Source organism: Pteronotus mesoamericanus, unplaced genomic scaffold (genome assembly GCF_021234165.1).
Source record: "Pteronotus mesoamericanus isolate MK-2021 breed Mesoamerican mustached bat unplaced genomic scaffold, CSHL_Meso_final contig_130, whole genome shotgun sequence".
NCBI lineage: Eukaryota > Metazoa > Chordata > Mammalia > Chiroptera > Mormoopidae > Pteronotus > Pteronotus mesoamericanus.
The window spans coordinates 295,516-316,074 of record NW_026555060.1 but is presented as its reverse complement, the minus strand read 5'-3'; the positions used below and the strand labels follow the sequence as shown (position 1 = coordinate 316,074).

The 20,559-nt window shown below is 38.9% G+C and overlaps 1 protein-coding gene and 1 pseudogene across 1 annotated transcript in view; both read left to right on the top strand.

The window, feature by feature from the left end:
* The first annotated feature begins 1,301 nt into the window (after nt 1–1,301).
* Nucleotides 1,302–6,403, top strand: LOC129087402 (casein kinase II subunit alpha'-like; annotated as a pseudogene).
* Nucleotides 6,404–8,166: 1,763 nt separating this feature from the next.
* LOC129083690 (sulfotransferase 1E1-like) overlaps nt 8,167–20,559 on the top strand; it is a 28,613-nt gene continuing 16,220 nt past the window's right edge. Inside the window, exons 1-4 of the mRNA XM_054589595.1 lie at nt 8,167–8,243; nt 13,223–13,384; nt 16,803–16,928; nt 17,729–17,826. Coding sequence (XP_054445570.1) covers nt 13,237–13,384; nt 16,803–16,928; nt 17,729–17,826 — 372 coding nt within the window. The 5' untranslated portion in view covers nt 8,167–8,243; nt 13,223–13,236. The remainder of the gene's footprint in view (nt 8,244–13,222; nt 13,385–16,802; nt 16,929–17,728; nt 17,827–20,559) is intronic.

The following is a 20,559-nucleotide window of genomic DNA, read 5'->3' as shown; positions in this document are numbered from 1 at the left end:
TATAGTATTAATGTTTTTTTGGAAAACAGTTTTAAATTAGTCCAGAATTTAAAATAGAGAATTCAGGAAGGGGTAAATGGAAAACATGTGTACCTAGACATTGATATAATCTTGGAGAAGTAAACCCTTTGAGGAGGAAAGGAATCTAAACAATAAGAGGAAAATGTAGTTTCAATAGTCTTCCTGCCAGCTCATAGTTGCTTGAGTTCAAGGGGAAAACGACCCACAAAATAAATAAATCCCAAAAGAATAGAGCCATAATGTGAGAATTTTCAGAAGTGCTTATAAATTTATTATGCCATTTTTTAAAGCATAGCGATGCTATGCTAACTTTTGTTGACCTATGTGGGAACCCCCCTCCCATGAATCATAGTGTTTTTTACACACAGTTTGTTACTTTCAAATGTACAAGGTTGTTAGAATGATTGGATAAGTCTAATGTTATTAACACTCGCATTTATAGGCCAACAACTCCTGGTTTTAGCTTGAAGGCTAACTCAACAATTGGATAGCAGGAATAAATCTGATACGAATAACAACGAAAAGATAAACGAGTAAGTTTGACCTTGCCAAAATCCGAATTCAAGAAATTTTCTTTCACTGATATTAAACAAAGATGCTGAGTTTTGTAAACCATGTAAAATTTCTGACATATCCAAATACCCACATGCTAAAATAATTGCTACTCAGAAGTTTATGGTATGGCATTCTTTTCTGATAAGATTCCCAGGGGATTTTCCTGAGTGAGCGAAGACTGTTTTGAGTTTTCTGTTTTCATGCTTGTTAAAGAGAAAACCACACGCTCCAAATGAGGTCACTTTGCTAAAGTCCATGACACTAAACCTAGACTTAATACCTGACTGAACTGCAGTTTCAACATTCTCCACGACTGTAATGTTATTAACTCAGTCTGGAATTTTCTGGTCAGTATTAATGAGGTACTCAGCACTCTTCAGTTTCCCAAAGGAAGCCAGAGGCGATCTGCCTTGGAAGACCCCCTACTTTTCCCTAAGGGAAGGGAAATTTGCCTGAAACAATCCCTTCTCTCCTTTCGCTGACAACTGTCTTATGCTACCACTTTCTGCCTATAAAAGCCTTCGCACTCTATAGCTTCTAGGAGTTCCTTTGTACTTGCCACAGGGGATGCTGCCCTTGTCATGAATCATTTTCATAAAGCCAATTAGATTTGTACATGTATTTAATGGGACATTTGTTCTTTAACAATAGCCTTGCCATACTATCTAATTAAAAAAATTAAGTATTTACCCAAATGAGATGAAAGCTTCTGTCTACAGAAGAACATGGGCATTAATGTTAATAGCAGCTTTATTCGTAATTGCAGACATGGGAAAGCAGCCCGGATGTCCTTCCACAGGTGAATGGATAAACAAACTGTGGTACATTCAGACAATAGGATATCATTCAGCAATCAAAATAAATGAGCTATCAAGCCACTGAAAAGCATGAAAGAATCTTAAATGTATATTGCTAAGGCAAAGAAGATGGTCTGAAAAGATTACATATTGTTTGGCTCCAACAATATGACAGTGTGGAAAAGGCAGAATTATAGAGACAATGAAAAGACCAGTGGTTATCTGGACTTTAGGGGAGGAGAGTGGATGAAATAATGGGGTTCTATGGAAAGCAACCTCACCAGGTGCTCAGATCATCAATTTCTAACTGGGCAGGCCATAGTGGGTCACGGTGGGTAGTCACACCTCATTCATATGAAGTCTCTCCGTTTCCCTTTCTGTTTTTTTTTTTTTTTTTTTTTTTTTTAACTAAAAGGCTTACCTTAGCCTTAAGCAAGCCCTGTCCATTGTTTCTGTGCACCTAGGTTAGTTGACACACCTTTGAAACAACCACCCTCAAGAGAGGGCATAATCTCATGAACTATGCTGTAATCTGATCTCTGCCTTACTTTCTCCCACCTCCATGTGATCTTCCTTAGTTCTCTCCTTGATTTCAAATGCATAATAGACACCGTGGAACTATTCTTCTTCAGAGCATTTGAGTTCTTGCTCTCCAGCATATGTTGTCAGTTTGGTTCAAATAAATTAATAAAAATTCTCTATAGGTTTGGATGTTTTTACAGCAACAACCGACAGGATGAATAGATGGAGCACGAGAGACTTTTTAGATGGATGAAACTATTCTATAAGATACGTAATGTCCTTCACCCACCATTATGGAACGATTTCAATAATAATGGAACTGTGCAATACAAAAAATGAAATCTGATGTCAACTATGGACTTTATTTAATACTAATTGTAGGGTAAGTGGAGGCAGTCTGGCTTCCTCACCCAGGTGCTTGGGTATTTAGTGGGAGCAGCTACTCACAACCTTGAAGGAGTCTGATAAAGCAGTGTTCCCACAGCGTTGAGCCAGGGTGCAATATACTGCCCCTTAGCCTTGAGGAGGCTCGCATGCACAGCTCATGCTAAGTTACCTCACTTTTTGGCCTGAGGTCGGCTTTGTTTGGGCTAGTCCTTAAAGAGGTAGGGGCTTCTCACTGAGAGAAAAGTAGAGAGAGAGTCGGGGCTCCGACATAGACATGGGCTGGTGGCCTGGGTGACTCCCGAATAAGGGCATGCCAAGCGTCCCCACGACTCCGCGCATCTTCTTCTGTCTGCCTGAGTCTCAAGTGGACCTGCCCAGTTTGGGAGGCTGCAACACACTAATGTTTCAATAATTGCTTCTTCAATTCTAGCAAATATACCACATTAATGCAAGATATTAATGAATGGGGGGAAATGTACAGGGAAGAAAACCTTTTAGTACTAACTGCTCAACTTTTTGTACATTTAAGGCTGTTCTAAAATAATAAAAATTCTAATAATTGAAGAAGTGCTCAGTCACCCTGTCACTTACTTTTTTCCTTATTGACATTGAAGCCTTGTCATTTATAAAACAAAAGCTAGGATCCTCAAACTTGACCCAAGAGAGCTGTGTGTGATACAGAAGGAAAAGAAAGTTTGATGGTCACTCAGAAGGAACAACCATTGTCTTGGAAACATTTTTTCACACAGACATGTCAATTCCACACTCATTTTGACTGTTTTAGAATATGACAGCAGTGGTATGATGGGGATGATAGCAAATCTGCCTCAATTCTAAGAACCAAGGTAAACATTTTAAAAAACAGGTGCTTATCTGGAGTTTTTTTTCCCCTGCATTGAGGGTACTAAGGGGAAAGGTCAGACGAAGAACACAAACATTTCGTAATTTCTTTTGTACTCACTGCTCATGGAGAAGAATGAAGGTTAAGCTGTCTATTTTTCCTATTGTTTTATTTTTATTAGCAAGTGAATCCTAATTACTTAGAAGATTTTCTAAGGATAAAGGTTTTGTGGCCGTTGGTGGTTGTCGCGTCACGTGATTTAAAGCACCTGGCATATCCTCTCAGCCAAGTGCTCCTAACTGAAAGATAAGGAAAAAGGTCAGAAGGTTAAACCTGTTCCAATTCGCTTGTGATCACATCCTGACATTTTGGATGAAAGAACATTTTTGGTAAACAAGAAAGAAAGCCTCACAGATCCTCATAATTAAAGATCCATAATTTTTTAAAAATAAGCTATGTAGGTCAAAAAATATAGTCCATATGAAATTTGCATATTTGCAGGTTAAATGTTTTTAATACATTTTATTTAACACACATAGATATAAAATTACAATGACCAGCTGCATAAAACCAAATAAAATAAAGTGTAAACTTGAGCTCCTGGGTTCTCATGCTCCACCTTCACTTTTATCATGAAATGCCCTATTTCTCAGGAACCACTTAACTGTTCTTTTACTTTGGGTAGGGCTGGAGAGTAACGCCTTCGATAACTAACAGTTATGGTTTTCTTAATTTCTTTTCTTTCCCGAACACTTCAGCCACTTTCCTTTCATTGGTATACAGGGTGCGGCAAGGGTAACGCCATTGCGGGTGGTTGGTAGGGTATGTGAATGTCCGACTCGAGATGGACAGCAATTTGAACATTTCACTTGAAATGTCATATAATGTGTGAGTGTGATATTGTTATGTCGCAGGATTACATGTTTATGATCTTGTAATAAAAGATTTTTATACGATAAAAAGGGGTGTTATTTGTGCCAGACTCTGTATTTTCAATCCTTAGACTGCAGATGCCGTGAAGTGTGCTAAATACAGAGTAAGACTCTGTTAGTAAGCTTTCTATAGCCTAATAAGCTTTCTTCAAATCCCTTCATAAAGAAGGTGTGGAAGTAAATTTTTAACTTCGGCACAGCAGAATAGGGCTCATTAACAGCAAGTACAGGATTTCAAGGTCATTCAACAGAATTCTCAGTCTTATAAGAGCCACCAAAGGCCTTTCAAAGGATGTGCAGTCTTATGAAAAGTTGAGAGACAAAGGAGAACTAATCAGGTTTGGAACTTAGTTGTAGGTTTTGATGGGGATGGAGGCATGGTAGCAAGGGAGAGTTTTCTCAGCTAGAGACAGAGTAGGTGCAGAGATAGGAAAAGATATGTGTAGAATTCACAGATTCCACAAACACTTGGCATTTAAATTTTCTCATCTTTTCATATAAACTCTAATGATGCGAAATGGATAACTTTATCAGGAAATTCCATACAAAGCCTTGCAGTCAGCCGGTATTTTGGAGCAGAGAGAAGTGAGGTTTTTAAAATAATAACCTAAAGATGAGTGATGTTTATATGTTTTCTGTAGCTGTCATTGGTTTTGATTTTCATGGCTCCTTAAGAGCTACAGGCAAACATTTTGAATAGAAGATATTTCGCAATTGTTACCACACAACCAAGTATTATAAAGCCTTCTATGACAGGTCTTAGTAAATTGACCTAGGTCTCCTGATCTAAGGCCCTCACTGCCCTCCTGCTTCTTCGCTGTCATTCTTTTCCTCCTTCACTCCTCCAGCAAGTTTGTAAGGTTGAAGGTCAACCTTAACCATTGTATTCTTCATCAGTTAGTAAGGTTTTTTTCTTCCTGAGCTGTCGTTTATTTTGATGCAATCTTCTCGCTCATCTTCCCCTTCACTTCCTCTTCCTCCCTCTCCCCAACCCACTGGTTCATTGCCTTTGGCAAATCTAGGTATTTGATCAAGAGCCAGGAGCTAAGAAAGAAAACCCCCAGCTCCTTCGCCGCCGCCACTGCCCCCTCGTGGCAGCGAGCCGAGCTGAAGGCCGCCGCAGAGCGCGAGCGCCGCCCGTCCAGCCGCGCCGGCGGCGGCTCCGGGGTCGGGAGCCGGCGCGGCCGGCCCTCCTCCGCCCCCCAGCCCGACCGCGCCCCCGGGCCCGTCCTGGCGTGGCCGCCCTCTGCCTCGCTCTTCGTCCTCTTCCGGCGCTCCGCAGCCCGCCACCTTCTCCGCCCGGCGCCCCGCGGCACCCCCGGTCCCACCCGCCATCCCCGGCCCGGCCGCGGGCAGCAGGGCCCGGGTCTACGCCGAGGTGAGCAGCCTGAGGAGCTGCGACGACTGGGACTATGAGGCTCACATCCCGGGGAAAGTATAGCGACGTATTTGAGGCCATTAACATCACTAACAATGAGAGAGTGTTTGTAAAAGTTCTCAAGCCAGTGAAGAAAAGGAAGATAAAACACGAGGTTAAGATTCTGGAGAACCTTCGTGGTGAAACAAATATCATTAAGCTGATTGATACTGTCAAAGACGCCAGCTTTGGTAATCGAATATATCAATAATGCAGATTTTAATCAACTTCACCAGATCCTGGCAGACTTTGCCATTGGGTTTTATATGTATGAACTACTTGAAGCTCTGGATTACTGCCACAGCAAGGGAACCATGCACAGGGATGTGAAACCGCACGGTGTCGTGATAGATCATCAACAGAAAAAGCTGCGACCAATAGACTGGGGGCCTTGCAGAGTTCTACCATCCTGCTCAGGAGTACAGCGTCCACGTGGCCTCCAGGAACGTCAAGGGACCAGAGCTCCTCAGGGACTACCAGATGTATGATTATAGCCTCAACATAATGGCGTTTGGGCTGTATGTTAGCGAGTGTGATCTTTCAAAAGGAACCCTTCTTCCATGGAGAGGACAACTACGAGCAGCTTGTTCATATCGCCAAGGTTCTGGGTACAGATGAGCTGTATGGGTATCCGAAGAAGTATCACGTAGACCTAGATCCGCACTTCAACGGTAATCTGGGACCACATTCACGGAAACGACGGGGAAATTTTATCCACAGTGAGAATAGACATCTGGTCAGCCCTAGATCTTCTGGGCAAACTCCTGCCACATGACCATCAACAGAGACTGACTGCCAAAGAGTGGTGGAGCACCTGTACTTCTACCCCGTGGTGAAGGAGCACGCCCTGCCCTGTGCGGATAATGCAGTACTTTCCGTGGTCTCACGACAGCCGGATGAAGACTGGAAAGCGACAGGTAATGCGGCGTAGATGCTTGCCAATAAAGCCAACCAACCAAACACACATCTTGAAGGAGAGCTAGTGTGATAAAAAACAAATTCTAGTCATTCCTTCTAAATGGAAAGAAGAGGCCTAAACGTCTGTCAAAAACGAACATCCCCAGTAACAAGAGTCTAAAGGGAGCTGCCACTCTGGCAGTGAACCAGATGGTGCACATAGTTCAGGATCTGAGGGACCTCTCCCTTTGGAATTCATGGGAGACCAGTCTTGGAGTTGTACGGTTACCTTTATTTAACAGGAGACCACTGTTGAATTAAGCTGTTCAGTCAAGCTCTGAGTATCTGACTTTCTGTGTATTCTACTGTGGTCTGGGTTTCCTTGGGTGAGATTCTGGCTCAAGTTTCAGCGACATGTCAGGAGACTGTACTGACACACCAGCCTCATTTGGGAAAAGGAGATATTAAAACAGTGACAGCATTTGTCAAAAGTCTTCTATGAATTCATGTTTTATGTATTTTTTTTAATGACATGAGCTCTCTAGGAAATGTATCTCATCCCTGCAGTTTCTCCTAAGTGCATTCATTTGGGAGCAAACTGCAGTCACTCTCCTGAGTCACCTTTGAAGTCAGCAGGCATCATTTTAAATCTGATGCCGTGAGCAGGTCCATCTATCTCATCAAAAGTTAGATGCTAAGTGCTTACCTTGGAGTTCAGTATAACCTTTTTTCTTTTGCCTACCCATAAGTCTTGTTGCTATTTTTTTGTGTAGCCTTATTTTGCAGCCACAGAAGGAAACCTTACCATGTCCCAGCACATCCCTGTGTGTGCACCTATTTTAATAGGTGTGCATATCTCTGAAATAGGCTTTTTGTTCACACCCATAACTAAAGCTGGAAGGTCAGTCTTTAGGCAGGTTGGGGAGGGAGAGGACCAAGGGGGTTCTGTGAGAATTTATTCAGGAATGACCCAGTGGCTGGAAAAAGTATACTTCCCCATCTCCACCCACCTTTTGCCTTTTTCTTTTTGTCCCCGTGAGAAATAATTTTGGGCTATCATCATTTGTAGGGTAATCTACAGTTTTAAGCGTTGAAGGATAATACATGAATGTGACGGCAAGCATAAGTCCGTGTTGTGTGCAGGGACTGGTGTTGTGTGGGCAGGGCCACCCCATAACCCAGGCAACTGAGCAGAGCCACACGTGATGGATTTGGCGAAGCAAGTGGAGCTGCTGGAACAGGTGTGAGATCCATTGTGCTGGCCTTCACAGTAGCAGAGGAAGCTAGGTTTTGTTGTAAAGAGTAAAATTTGGGGCTGACGTCCTCTGGGGGACTTGACACCACCACGGTTTGCCGGCAGTCCCCTCACCCCAGCTGCGGAGCCACACCACAGCTGTGGGGACTTCAACACCTAGCTTAGAGCTAGAGGTGTCTGCCACCACATCACATTTTGGATTTCTTTTTTAACTATTTAATAATGCCATATATTTTTATAAGTTTAGATTATGTGAAAACATCTGTTTACATTTCTTATTCCAATAAAACCATGTTGGTATTGGTTTCAGGTCCTATCTGTAAAAAAGATATATTACAGCAGAGGCATTCTACATCTCTGTGTGAATGAGCATGACTGTGTGTGGCTGAGTACATTTTCCGATTTGGATCTATATTTGTGTTACTCCATTGCATCACAGACTCTAGAAAGCCAAGCCCACAAATTAATCTCCGCCTCCTTCTGTGGCATTAGGAATAAAAGTCCTCAGAAACATTCCAGATGCATACAACTAATCTTATTTTGCAGCTTAAAACCGGAGTGGGGATTTGAGGAAAACTACACTGAATCACCCAGTTCCTTCCCAGGATCATCTGGACAGGTTGTATTTTTATTATTATTATAAAGCTGTTAAAAAAGAAAATAGAAAGAATGAGGTCTTTATCAATACTTTAGTCACTTAGTAAAGTAAAAGCATTTAAAGTCTTTCAAATCATGTGGGTTATTAAAAACAGCATCTTGCATTTATGTAGTGCTTTTCTATTCTAATAGCTTGAACATAAATGACAGTATCATAGTTACTTTGTAAATCCTGCTCACTTGATATGTTCTCCATTTCACTTATGAAGAAATAAAGCAAGCGAGGTAGAAACACAGTGAAGATTGACTTCTAATCTTGTGTTGCTTATGAAATATATCAGAAACAGTCTATTACTGCCATGGATATTAAAAACAGTACTGTTGCTGTCAAGTGAGAGACATCAGATAAATGCAGCAGAAATACAAGTCCTTGGTCAAGTAGTGAGAGGTAGATCATTGCCAGGATAGTTCCTATTTTAACTAGGAGTCTTTAGTAAAAACTAGAGAACCCAGAGAGGCATGAACAAGCAATTAAATTCAATAAATATTTTTGAGCATCTACCTTGTGACCCAGTGCTGAGGCCTGGGATAGAATTATGTACAAAGGATGTTCTCTGATTTCAGCCATTTTACCTAAATCTAGGTAAGTCCAAGGTGGTGAGCACTAAGTGAGTCCTATGCATGTGCTCACCATGGTATCCCAGCCCCTAACTCTGTTCCTGGGGATGAAGTAGGTACTGACACAGAGAGTATTGCTGAAGGAAAGGCAGAGTGGGGGATGGAGAAGGGGAGGCCAAAAAAAGGAAGGAAGAAAGAGAGAGGCAGGAAAAGAGAAATAGAGAAGGAAGAAAAAAATCTTTCTTAATTCAATTGAATTTATGAATCAGAGTTTTAACAGTTTTTTTTGTTTGTTTGTTTGTTTTTTGCTGGTGTTTTTAGACAACAGTAATCTACATAGTCAGCTCTAAAATAAAACCGACCACTTGTAATTAAAACACATGGTTTGAGAAAGAACAGATTAGCTAGAGGGTGTGTCCATACATAGTGATATCAGATAATTTAGCAAAGGAGTTAAACAAAGAAAGAGATTTTATTATATACCACTTAGTTTAATTCTGAGTCCAAAATTGATCATGAAGTGGCAGCCAAAAGTCAGACAGCTCTTCAATGATAAATCAGCTACTCCCAACTGACTATAAGCCAATTCTTTCCAATTTGGCAGAACACCAAGAAAGTTGTTCACATGAATAAACACATTAGTAGGCAGGCAAGCATAGTCTTTTATACACATTTCTTCCAGTGAAAGCTCTATTATTGGAGAGCAAGGGAAGGTTGGGAGAACAAGTTGATTTATTAACAAGGCTGGTTATAATAAAAATATCATAATTTTGGTGAGACCACATCTGATATGTCTGAGAGGAAGGTTTGGGAAAGGTGAGTTTGCCATTATGCACTTTTTTCCCTTTTGGTAGGAGTGACCATGATTAGTGTTGTTTTGTGGTTTACAAAACACATGTTAAGCCAATATTTGGTTAAAAACAAACAGAAGAAAAACTCTTACATAGTGTCTCTCTTCTGCTGTACAATCTGGGGCCTGAATGGAATGAATATCATGCTGGTTGTTCCAGAGAATTTTAGACAAGTAAACGGGGACAAAATTCCTATTATTCACTTATAGCTTTTTACCCCCTCCAATAGAAAGCAAATCACTGACTATGATTGTTTTCAGATAATTTTATATTTACATTCTTGGGAATTATTTGACAACAAGTATTTTCCTTTCTTTGAACAGATATTACTATGTGATATGTACTAATATGGAGAGGGCCCAAGTGTCTAGTTCTTCTACCTTGTCATATAGATGTGCCATAATAACAATAAAAGCTCATGCTTATTAAGCATTTATAGCTGGCCAAGATTACACCTTAATTTAACTCCCAATTGTTGTTTTAGGCAAGTATAAGTGTTAACGTCCTCTATTTGTAGATGAGAAAATGGAACACAGGCAATTTGCCAGGATGATTCAATTTCAGTTAAGAGAGCTAAGATTAAAACCAAGGTGGTCTACTATATAACTGTTTAAGAACAGTTATATTCTTAACTGTTTTCTCTGCTATGTACAAATTCATCATTTAAGTTAATATAAATGCATAAACTTTTAACACATATGTGTTTATCATGATATGAGCACTTTTAAATACTTAGGTAACTATACCGATCATAAGGCAAACTTAACACACTTGATTATATGAACAATAAAATTCTATACAACAATTTACAAAAGTAGAAAAAATCAAGTACCTCTGATATATAAATCAATAATAAAATACTAAGTATAAATCAGGAAAAAGCAACAGTCCTGATGGACAAAATGTATCAGAATTATTAAAGTAACCAATAAACTCACAAAATGTGAAAATAGGAAAATTACAAAATATGTATAAAATACAAATTTTAAAAATATATAGTCAATTATGAAAGATTACAACAAATAATTTCCAGTACCGGTGAGGACGTGAGAAAATGGGAAACTTCATATACTGTGCAAATTTCTACAATATTTCACTAATTTGTTAAAAATATTTATCAAAACTTTACACATGCATAACTTTTATTTTGGCATTTCCACTATCACTGCAAAGATAAGTGTAAAAATATAGACGCTGAAAGATGTTCATTAACATACTACTTATTTCAGAAAATTGAGACAAACAGGAATTTCCACCAATAAACAATTGTATCAGCTGTGTAACATCCATACTATAGACTACTATGTGTCATTTATAAGAACAAAAGCAGAATGTACATATCAATACCAAACTATGCTCACATTATATAGTTCAATGAAAAAGTAGACTACAAATAAATGTAAAACATAATAGAAATATACGCATAAGTGTACATTTGAACATATATTTAAATGTTTAGAAGCATGACTGCAATACTATTAAAAGTGATTATTTCTCAGGAGTAGACTAAGCCCTGGCTGGTGTGGCTCAGTGGATTGAGCGTCAGCCTGCCCACCAAAGGGTTGCTGGTTCAATTCCCAGTCAGGGCACATGCCTGGGTTGTGGGCCAGGTCCCCAGTAGGGTACGCATGAGCACAACCACACATTGATGTTTCTCTCTCTCTCTTTCTCCCTCCCTTCCTCTCTCTAAAAATAAATAAATAAAACCTTTTTAAAAAAGTAAAATAAAGAGAACCCCTTCATTTTCTCTATATTGTTCAACTTTTTCAACAATCATATAAAAATAATATATGCACATTCACATTTATGCATAAATGTGTGCATATTTACCCTTCCTTGCGTAAGGCAAATATAGTTCTGTCGTCAAGGAGTCTCGTGCAGGACAAACCTAACCTCATAATGATGTCTGTTTTTTCATAGAACCTTATGAGTTATAAATACAATTTTAAAATAAAACTTTTCAAGTCTGGTAGAACATAAGTAAATAACATTCGTTTTCCTTCCTCTGCTAGTTACAGAATGAGGATATATGAACTTTTTACAGGAAGGCCAATGGGAAGGCTATTTTTATGTATTCAATCAACAGTTGGAAAGATACCTAACTAGGGTAGTGACCTAAACAATAGGAAATACAGGAAGATAACAGATAGCATCAGTGTGATTTAATGTCAGATGCTGGTGAGAAAGGGTTAGGAGGTAACGTCTGAAAGTTTTCACCTGTAATGTGCAGCTAGAAATGTACCAGAAAAAGCATGTAGTATAGGTTAATGGTCAAATTCTTTGGTTTGAGTTGCAAGACACTTAGTTTTCTAAAATTTTGCTATTAGGTATTTCTTCCTTTGGGTTAATCCATTAGTTACAATGCCTGCGAATTTGATTTCCCCTTTACAATGTCTTTCTTATGGATTAGGACTCTCAATGAAAAGAAACATATTAGGTTGCTGAAAGGACTGCTGCCTCCAAGAGCCTCCTGTTGTGATACGAATTCTCTGACAAACACAGTAAGAGCTATAGTGGTCATAAATCTATGCGTATGTAACCACCTACCAGGCAGCTCTTGGGACAAGAGTGAACTAAAGAGAGATCTAGAAAGACTAATGCCACAAAAGTTTACAATTAGTTGAAATGCTACATAAAAACTCAAAATACAGTAATTTGTGGGGAAAATGGTAATGAAAGAAGTTGAAAACCAAGGAAAGAAAATTTACTTAGTTAAAAACTCTGTGACTAACCCTGAACATGAACTTTGTCATGGGATCAGGAGATGAATTATCAAATGATAACCTTCTGGTTTAACCTTATACTTTTCAGACAGATCACTCAGTGGGAGTATCCACTACTATACTAGTGATTAAATGAGACAGGAGAGTGAAGGTAATGTCACAGGTCACAGAGGGATCTTCTATACCCTCAAGAATCATACCTTAGATAGCCATTACAGTGTTACTAGTTTCATCTTTGTTTAAAAAACACTCCCCAAGCACTTGGATTTCTTCATGAAATAAAACATTTTCAGGAACTAAGGAAACTCGGACTCTGAGAATTGGCAATAGCTACCAATTGTGACAATTGGCTTTATTGTTATTTAATGTAGGCATGATTAATCCAAGTGATAATTTGCCAAAATATTGTTGTATTTCCGAAGCTCTTAGTCTTTTTATATGCCCAGCAATTTTGACAGAGAAATTGAAGGCTCCATTGTTTTCATTCATTGTGGAATGTATTTTATATATATATTACATATAAACATGATAATACCAATGTATCACACATTTTATATAGTTTTAAACATTTTACTTTATAATGGCTTGTATTTTATTATTTTCTTATGTTAGACTGATCTTATGAAAAAAATTAGAAGCTCTTAAATCACCAAGACTATGTCATATACTTCTTAAATATAAATTTAATCCATTTGCTCAACAGCTAAAAAATGCTAGACAAGGGAACCTCAATATACAGAGCTGCTATTACAGTTAAAACATTATAAAGTGGTTATGAAGTGCAAAAACATGCCTTATTTTCCTTTCAGTGCACCACTCTACAATGGAGTCTTCCAAAAGTGATGATTCTGAATTCTTTACCAGAGTCCATGGAATTCCAATGTATAATGATTTTGTCAAATATTGGGATGATGTAGAGGCATTCCAGGCGAGACCAGATGACACTGTCATTGCCAGCTTTCCCAAATCTGGTGAGTCTCCTTGTTAGGTCTAAGCTGTTCCCTTTTCTCCTAGTAATGACAGACCCACTTCTGTCTGTACAAACCAGCAGAGATTGGAGATGAGTGAGACAGAGGCTTTTAGAGCTCCAGGTATTCCTCTTAAAGGGCGCATGCACAGATTAGCCCAGACTCACTTGTTCTGCGCTCCAGCACTGGGACAGCAGATCAAAAGATGCCTTGGACATACTGAGAATAACTGGCAACAGGGCAAAAGCTAGAGGAGTAGCTTTCTCCTAAGCAGAAGTGCTGGCAGAGGCCATTGGTCTTCTGCTGAGCCCTCTCCACGAAGAGCCGGGAGGTGGGCGTCATGTCTGAGTTTACATCAACCTGGCTCACACTGCTTGCACTGCCCTGGTGATTCCCTGACACCCCACCTTATCCTACCTGTGGGCCACCCAAGCATCTCCAGCAGCTTTTCTATACAAAAAGCTTCTCTTGGCTTTAGACTTTTCCTAAAAACTCTCAAACAAGCAGATCTGGTCTCTGCATTCGTATACACTTGATAAGTGGTCCCAAGCCTGGCGTGAGCAACAACCACCTTCACTTGGCAGCTTGGCTTCTCCCAGGAAACTTCGAGCCCATCAGCCACCTGCAGATTGCTTTGTAGCTTATGCTTGGTGGCCACAGGCAGCACACAGGCAGTGGCTGACCTTGGTCTGACCTCTTGGGAAGCCCCAGAGTCAGCACACACAGTGAATGTGGTGGACAGCTTCAGACCAAGCAGAAGCACCACCTGACCACTTCCATGTGCGACACACTCAGGGCATGGACTCGGCAGGTGCCGGAACCCTGCTGAAGTGAGTTCTTCTCCGTGGGTCGGCCCTGGCCCAGCAGATCCTTTATGGTGGTTGTGGCCAGTCCTCACAGCTGGAAAAAAGTAAAGGGGTGGAGAAAGATATTTCATGAAAATGGAAAACAAACAAACACACAAGCAAGCTGGTGTACTAATAATTATATCAGACAAAACTAGATTTTAAAACAGAGGCTATACCAAAAGATAAAGAAGGACCCATGAAATTCTACTTCTGGGTATTTATCTGAAGAAACGAAAAACACTAAATGGAAAAGATATATACATCCATATACTCATTGCAGCATTATTTACAATAGCCAAGGTAGAGCAGCAACCTGTGTCCATCAATAGATCCATGGATAGAGAAAAAGTGGTGCATATATACAATGGAACGTGACCCAGCCATAAAAAAGAATAAAAATCTTGGCATCTGCAACAACATGGATCAATCTAGATGGCATTGGGCGGAATGAAATAAGTCAGACAGAGAAAGAAAAATGCCATATGATTTCACTTATACGTGGAACTTGAAAAGCAAAATAAATGAACAAACAGCACAAACACAGAGTCACACAGAGGGAACATTATGACAGTTGCCAGATGGGTAGGGGCTTGACAAATGAGTGAAAAAGGTGAAGGGGTTAAAAAGTACAAACTGGTAGTTACAGAATAGTCATGGGCATGTAAAGTAGACCGTAAGAAATATAGTCAATAATATTTCAATAACTATATACGGTGTCAGATGGGCACTAGGTTTATTGGGGTGATCACTTCACAAGTTATGTAAATGCCTAATCATGTGACTGTACACCTGAAACTAATATAATATTGCATGCCAGCTGTGATTGAAAGATAAAAAAATATTTAAAAAAGTGAGGAATAGGAGATAACTCATAACTCCCCTTTTGAAGTGTAATAAGAGTATAGTGTTTATATTGCAAAATTGCCCCCAGGAAATTTGAAAATACTTCAAGGTAAAACTCAAAAAGAGTTAGGAGGAATCATAAATACTCAACATAATTTGTCAAAGATTATGAAACATTTGGCCCATTAGAAAATTATGTACAATAGATGCATAAATATAGAGCCATAACTAAAATTTAAGACTACTTTGTTTACTTGATATGATTATTGTCATTAGTGTGTAGACAAAGTATAACCAATTTTCACAGATCAAAAAATAAAAAAGCTGTTTTTCAGGTAATCAGCTTTTCTATTAGTTCATCCTCAAAACGTCTTATTCCACCATCATCTTTTTTTCTGAGTTTAGCTCAACTGTTATAGTTCCAAACTCATAATCATAGACCTTCAGAAACTAGAAGGGTCCAATTTGTACTTCTCTATGATGTTTTTCCATTTGGTACTTAGATATGTCAACTGCTAAATACGAATTTGGCTCCTCTGACTCTCTGCTCCTCTCACTCTCTAAAGCTGCTTTTCTTCCACTTCTCTCCCTTGTCAGCATCTATGTCAGCCTAAAACCAGTCAACTGAGGAGGAAGCCTGAGAGCTGTTCCAGGTTTACTTCTTCTCGCTTCTTCATCTCCTATATTTAATCAGTCAAATGTTTTGTCTATAATGTCTTGTAGATATGTCTCACAGTCAGTCTCTTCCAGGTCTCTTGCCTCTTCTTATTGACCCTCACCCCATTGTTCTCTTTATTCTGCCACTAGAGGAGTTCTTCCAAAGCAGAGCCTTGATAACCTTGCTCCGTACTTAATGTACCCCAGTGCCTTTTCAAACTTTCAGAAAACAACTTAACTCTAGGATGGATTTTATGCTTGCTGCCTGCTTGTCTCTGTAGCCTCATTTCTGCCCATCTCTTCAGGTAGCCTCTTTGATTTAGGCTTTACAATCTATTTCCAATTCTTTTACTCACCACTATATTATTCTAAAGTGTTGGACTTTTGACTTGTTTTCAAAGAAGACAGTTCTTCTGCCTGGTAAAAAAAACCTTCCCTACCTCATAAAACTGGGGAATTTATGCCAATAATTTGTTAAGGTTAAGCTCAATTACTATGTTCTCTTAAAGGCATTTCCTGTTGAAACATCAAGAACTGAATTAAATGTTCCTATTTTGCAGCCCTTTAAATCCCTGTGCCTGCTGGTATCATAACATCTTAAGGAAAAAAGAAGCATTGTAATTATTGTATCTAACTCTTCAAAGGGGCTTTGATCACCATAGGGCAAGGACCAGACTTATTCTTTTCTATGTACACTGAGCTAAGCACTCAACTTGATGTTTGAAAGCATGCTTGAGTGTATCATCTATTTTTCAAGCTTCCTCACCTGTTAAATGTAAAGATTTAGATCCAAACTGTTATCAGCTTGCACAATGTCACAGTTTATCATGGACAAACTGGGACTTCTACCACAGGTATGTTTTACTGTAATATTCATCTATATTTACCAAAGCTATTTTGGGGTCCTGAGACTATTCTGACATCTTTCAATATTATTGCATTGGTAACATCCAATTGTAATAATATATAAATTAGCAATAAAGTATAGCTACTTTCTCCAGCTATAAATTCATCACTTGCATCACCAGCCTAGCATGTTCAGTGGGAATCTCAGGTTTCTTTAATTTTCACAGGCACGACCTGGGTGAGTGAAATTGTAGACATGATATTTAAAGAGGGTGATGTGGAAAAGTGCAAAAAAGATGCCATTTTTAATCGAATACCTTTCCTGGAAAGCAGAAAAGAAGAGATGATGAATGGTAATGTCTATGTTGATTTTAATAGCTGTAATATACATATATTTTAAAGTGTGGATGTAGATGATACAAAAAAAAGACTGTAGTCAAGAGTGGCAATTACTGTTATGTCTTCTACATAGTAAAGCATATAAATTTAATTAAAATCTTGACAGAGTTTATGGTATAGTGTTTGTCTTGAAAAGAGTGAATAAGGATAGCTCTTACACATCTTCAGTAGAGCTCAGTAACATGTGAGCATTTATTTCTCCATGGGCTAACTGTGATAATACTTTGAACACCAGAAAAATATCCATACATTTTTAAGGATCTATGCAAAAGGATATTTATTACAAGTTATTTAATATTGTAAAAAAATTGAAACACAGTAAATGTTACTCAACAAAAGAATATTTAGAAGTGATATAATGACGCTAAACTCATTAAAATGTTAAGGATATCATATGTTTCTTGACATTGCAGTATCAGTGCAATATTGAGGAGAGGATTATTAGAAAATATTTAAAAATTTTAGGTGTGTAGGTGGTGTTTGATGGCTGTGAGTCTGGATATATAAATATATTTATACAGAAAGCTGTTTACCTAAATGCTAATAATGATTTTTCCAAAGTGATGAATTCTTATTTGATCATTTTTCTTTATAATTTACTCTATCTAAATTCTGTCATAGTATGATATATTAATAATATTATCATTAATAAAAGAGAATCTTAAAGCTACCTCTATTTTTAGAATATCTATAAAATTCATATAAATATTGATAATTTTTGAAGTTGTCTAACCTTTATTTTTTTATAAATCAGGAGTAAAACAATTAAAAGAGATGGCATCACCTAGAATCGTGAAGACTCATCTGTCAGTGAAGCTTCTTCCAACCTCGTTTTGGGAGAAGAACTGTAAGGTAACCAGAGCCAAATAACTTAAAACTTTATTCAAATCAAAGACATTTTAGAATTTTCAAGTCATAACTGGGTTGTAGACACACTTGTTTGTTATTGTTTCATTGACTCTGAAAACATTTGATAAATGTAGATTATAGTCAGTATAGTCAGAGAGTCTAGATTTCAACTTCAACTTTAGAGATGACTCTGAAAACAAAAAAATCCCAAGTACATTCTCTAAGCCGCAGTTCCCTTTTCTGTATAAGAAGGATAATAATAGCATCTCCCTCATATAAGGACTAAGTGAAATGATGTTTGTAAACTGCTTGACATAGTGCCTAGCATGTTGTAAACAATCAACAGTAGCTACTTTTGTATTTGTTGTTATTACTAATTGTATTGAAAGGACTCCTATTATGAACTTTTGTGTTTGGTATTGTGAGGCACACATGTGAACTAGACAAAGATAAACCAGATAAGTATTGTAATAATTATTTACTGAGTGTCTATGATGTGCCAGCAATACAACATTTAACAAGTCATATGTGACTTTTATCTTAATGGACACATAGTTCATTGTGTTAAAGGGACAAATAAAGAGGCAATGCATAGCCAGAGGTTAAGGAAGAAAAGAATTCTAGATATTGAGGTCAGGGAAGACGTGCAGGAGCAAGTAACATCTCAGCTGATATTTGCAGAATGCACAACAGTTAGTCTGTAAAATCCCAGAAGCAAACTCAGGAGGGGTTTAAAATGAGTTTGGCTGGAAAGTTGAGTGAATATATTGGTTAGATGAGTGAAGGAAGATAAGCTAGGACTTGATTACAACACACTTTAAAGTCAAGTTAAGAAGTTTGGATTCTATTTGATAATAATGAGGAGTTATAGACATATCAAGCTGCTGGTTAACATGATCAGTTTTGGTTTTTTTCAGAAAGAATGATATGAGTAATTGCAAAATATGAGGCTAACATTAAGTCTCAGACCACTGAGGCTACTTACTCTTCAAGTTCTTTCCAGCTGTTTTAAAGACATGCTATGATTCCTTCTACACATATGAGATAGGAAAATACTATATGTTGTCATTACTAACAAAAAGAGGCATTTATCACAGTCATGAAACATTTCTACTTGATACTCTGATGTCATGTGGTGTATTTGACTTTCTGGATCCATGGTCCAAATTTCTGTAGATCCCAATGTTGCTTGTTTGTTTGTTTACTTTTTTTAAAGTAAGCAATCCTAGATACGCCACATGCATTATACTAAAGTCATTCATTCTCTCTCAGTATGTTTTCTCGGAGAGATGTCATTAGCATTTTTTCAAGATTTGGCCGAGTCGCTTTTGGTTTTCTTTGAAGAATGGATTCTAGCCTTGATGTTATCACATTTAGTTTTCAAATGGAAATAAATACTGTACCTTTACAATGGTTCCAGTGTTCATAAAGCTGCCCCACACAATTGAGACCGAACCTCTTTTCAGAGGCTAATCCATACAGGTGGTCAGCCTGGGCCTATGCTGCAGACTTTCCTAAAATCTATCAAAGGTCCACAAACCGCAGGCATGCAGCGGCTGGCCTCTGGAGGCCCCAGACCTTTTTGCTCAGTGATCCCAAGCCTGGCACTGGTGGCAGCCCGCCTCGGATCACCGCATGACTACTCCCAGGTGCCTCGAAGCCCAGCACAGGCAGCGACCAACTGCAGATCACTTTGTAGCTCTTACCTGGGGGTCCCAGTCCAGACACAGGCAACAGCTGATCTGGGACTGCACCTGAGCCCCTCCTGGAAAGCCCCCAAACCAACACACCCCGTGGCCAGCTTCAGACCATCCCAGAGAGCCACTCAGTTAGCCCCACAAATGACGCACTCCAAAGGGTGGACTGGAAAGGCATCAGAGCCCAGATAAAGCAAACTCTCTGCCATGTGATGTCAGCCCACACACAACAGCAGCTTGTCACAGCCGGTCAGCATGATGAGTTGCTAGGTGGGAGGGGGGTTGAGGGACTGGGTGAAAGAGGAGAAGGGGTTAAGAAGTACAAATTGGCAGTTGCAAGAGTCATGGAGATGTCAAGCATAGCATGGGGACTATGGTCAGTAGTATTGTAATAACTATGTATGGTGTCAGGTGGGTGCAAGATTGGGGGATCACTTTCTTAAGTTATGTAAGTGTTTAAACACTAGACTGTACACCTGAAAGTAATAGAGTATTGAATGCTAACTATAATTTAAAAACTACTTAAAAATAGTCAACCCAATTTAAAAGGAAACCAAATGTGCATAGTAAATGATATTAACATAGAAAACGGCAGCAGCCAGGAGAGTCATGGATTGAGTGTCACAGAAACGGGGGTCTTTGAAGTAGAGTATTTTTAAGATGAATTATGTTCCCAAGTGAATTGCGATTAACTAAGTTTGACCCAAGAGAAAGCTGCAGTGAAAGTCATATAGCTTCAGGAAAGAGGTCAACTTTCCTAGCAGGTAGGAGGAGCATGTGTAATAAAAAGTTTGGGGTATAGAATAGGATCTGCGAAAAGGAAGGTTTATGGAGAGAGGGATAAACTGTGTGCTCCCCACTGCCATCTGGGAAAACAAAAACTTCACGGAAGACCTGGAGCTAAGCTTTCAACCTGGATAGTATGAGATGCCGAGAGTACTCAAGACAGAGGTATCAGCAGGAAGAAAGTAAAGGGGTGAAAAGTCTGAAGCAAACTCAAGGATAGAGTGGCAAAGGGTTCCATTCAACTAATAGGCAA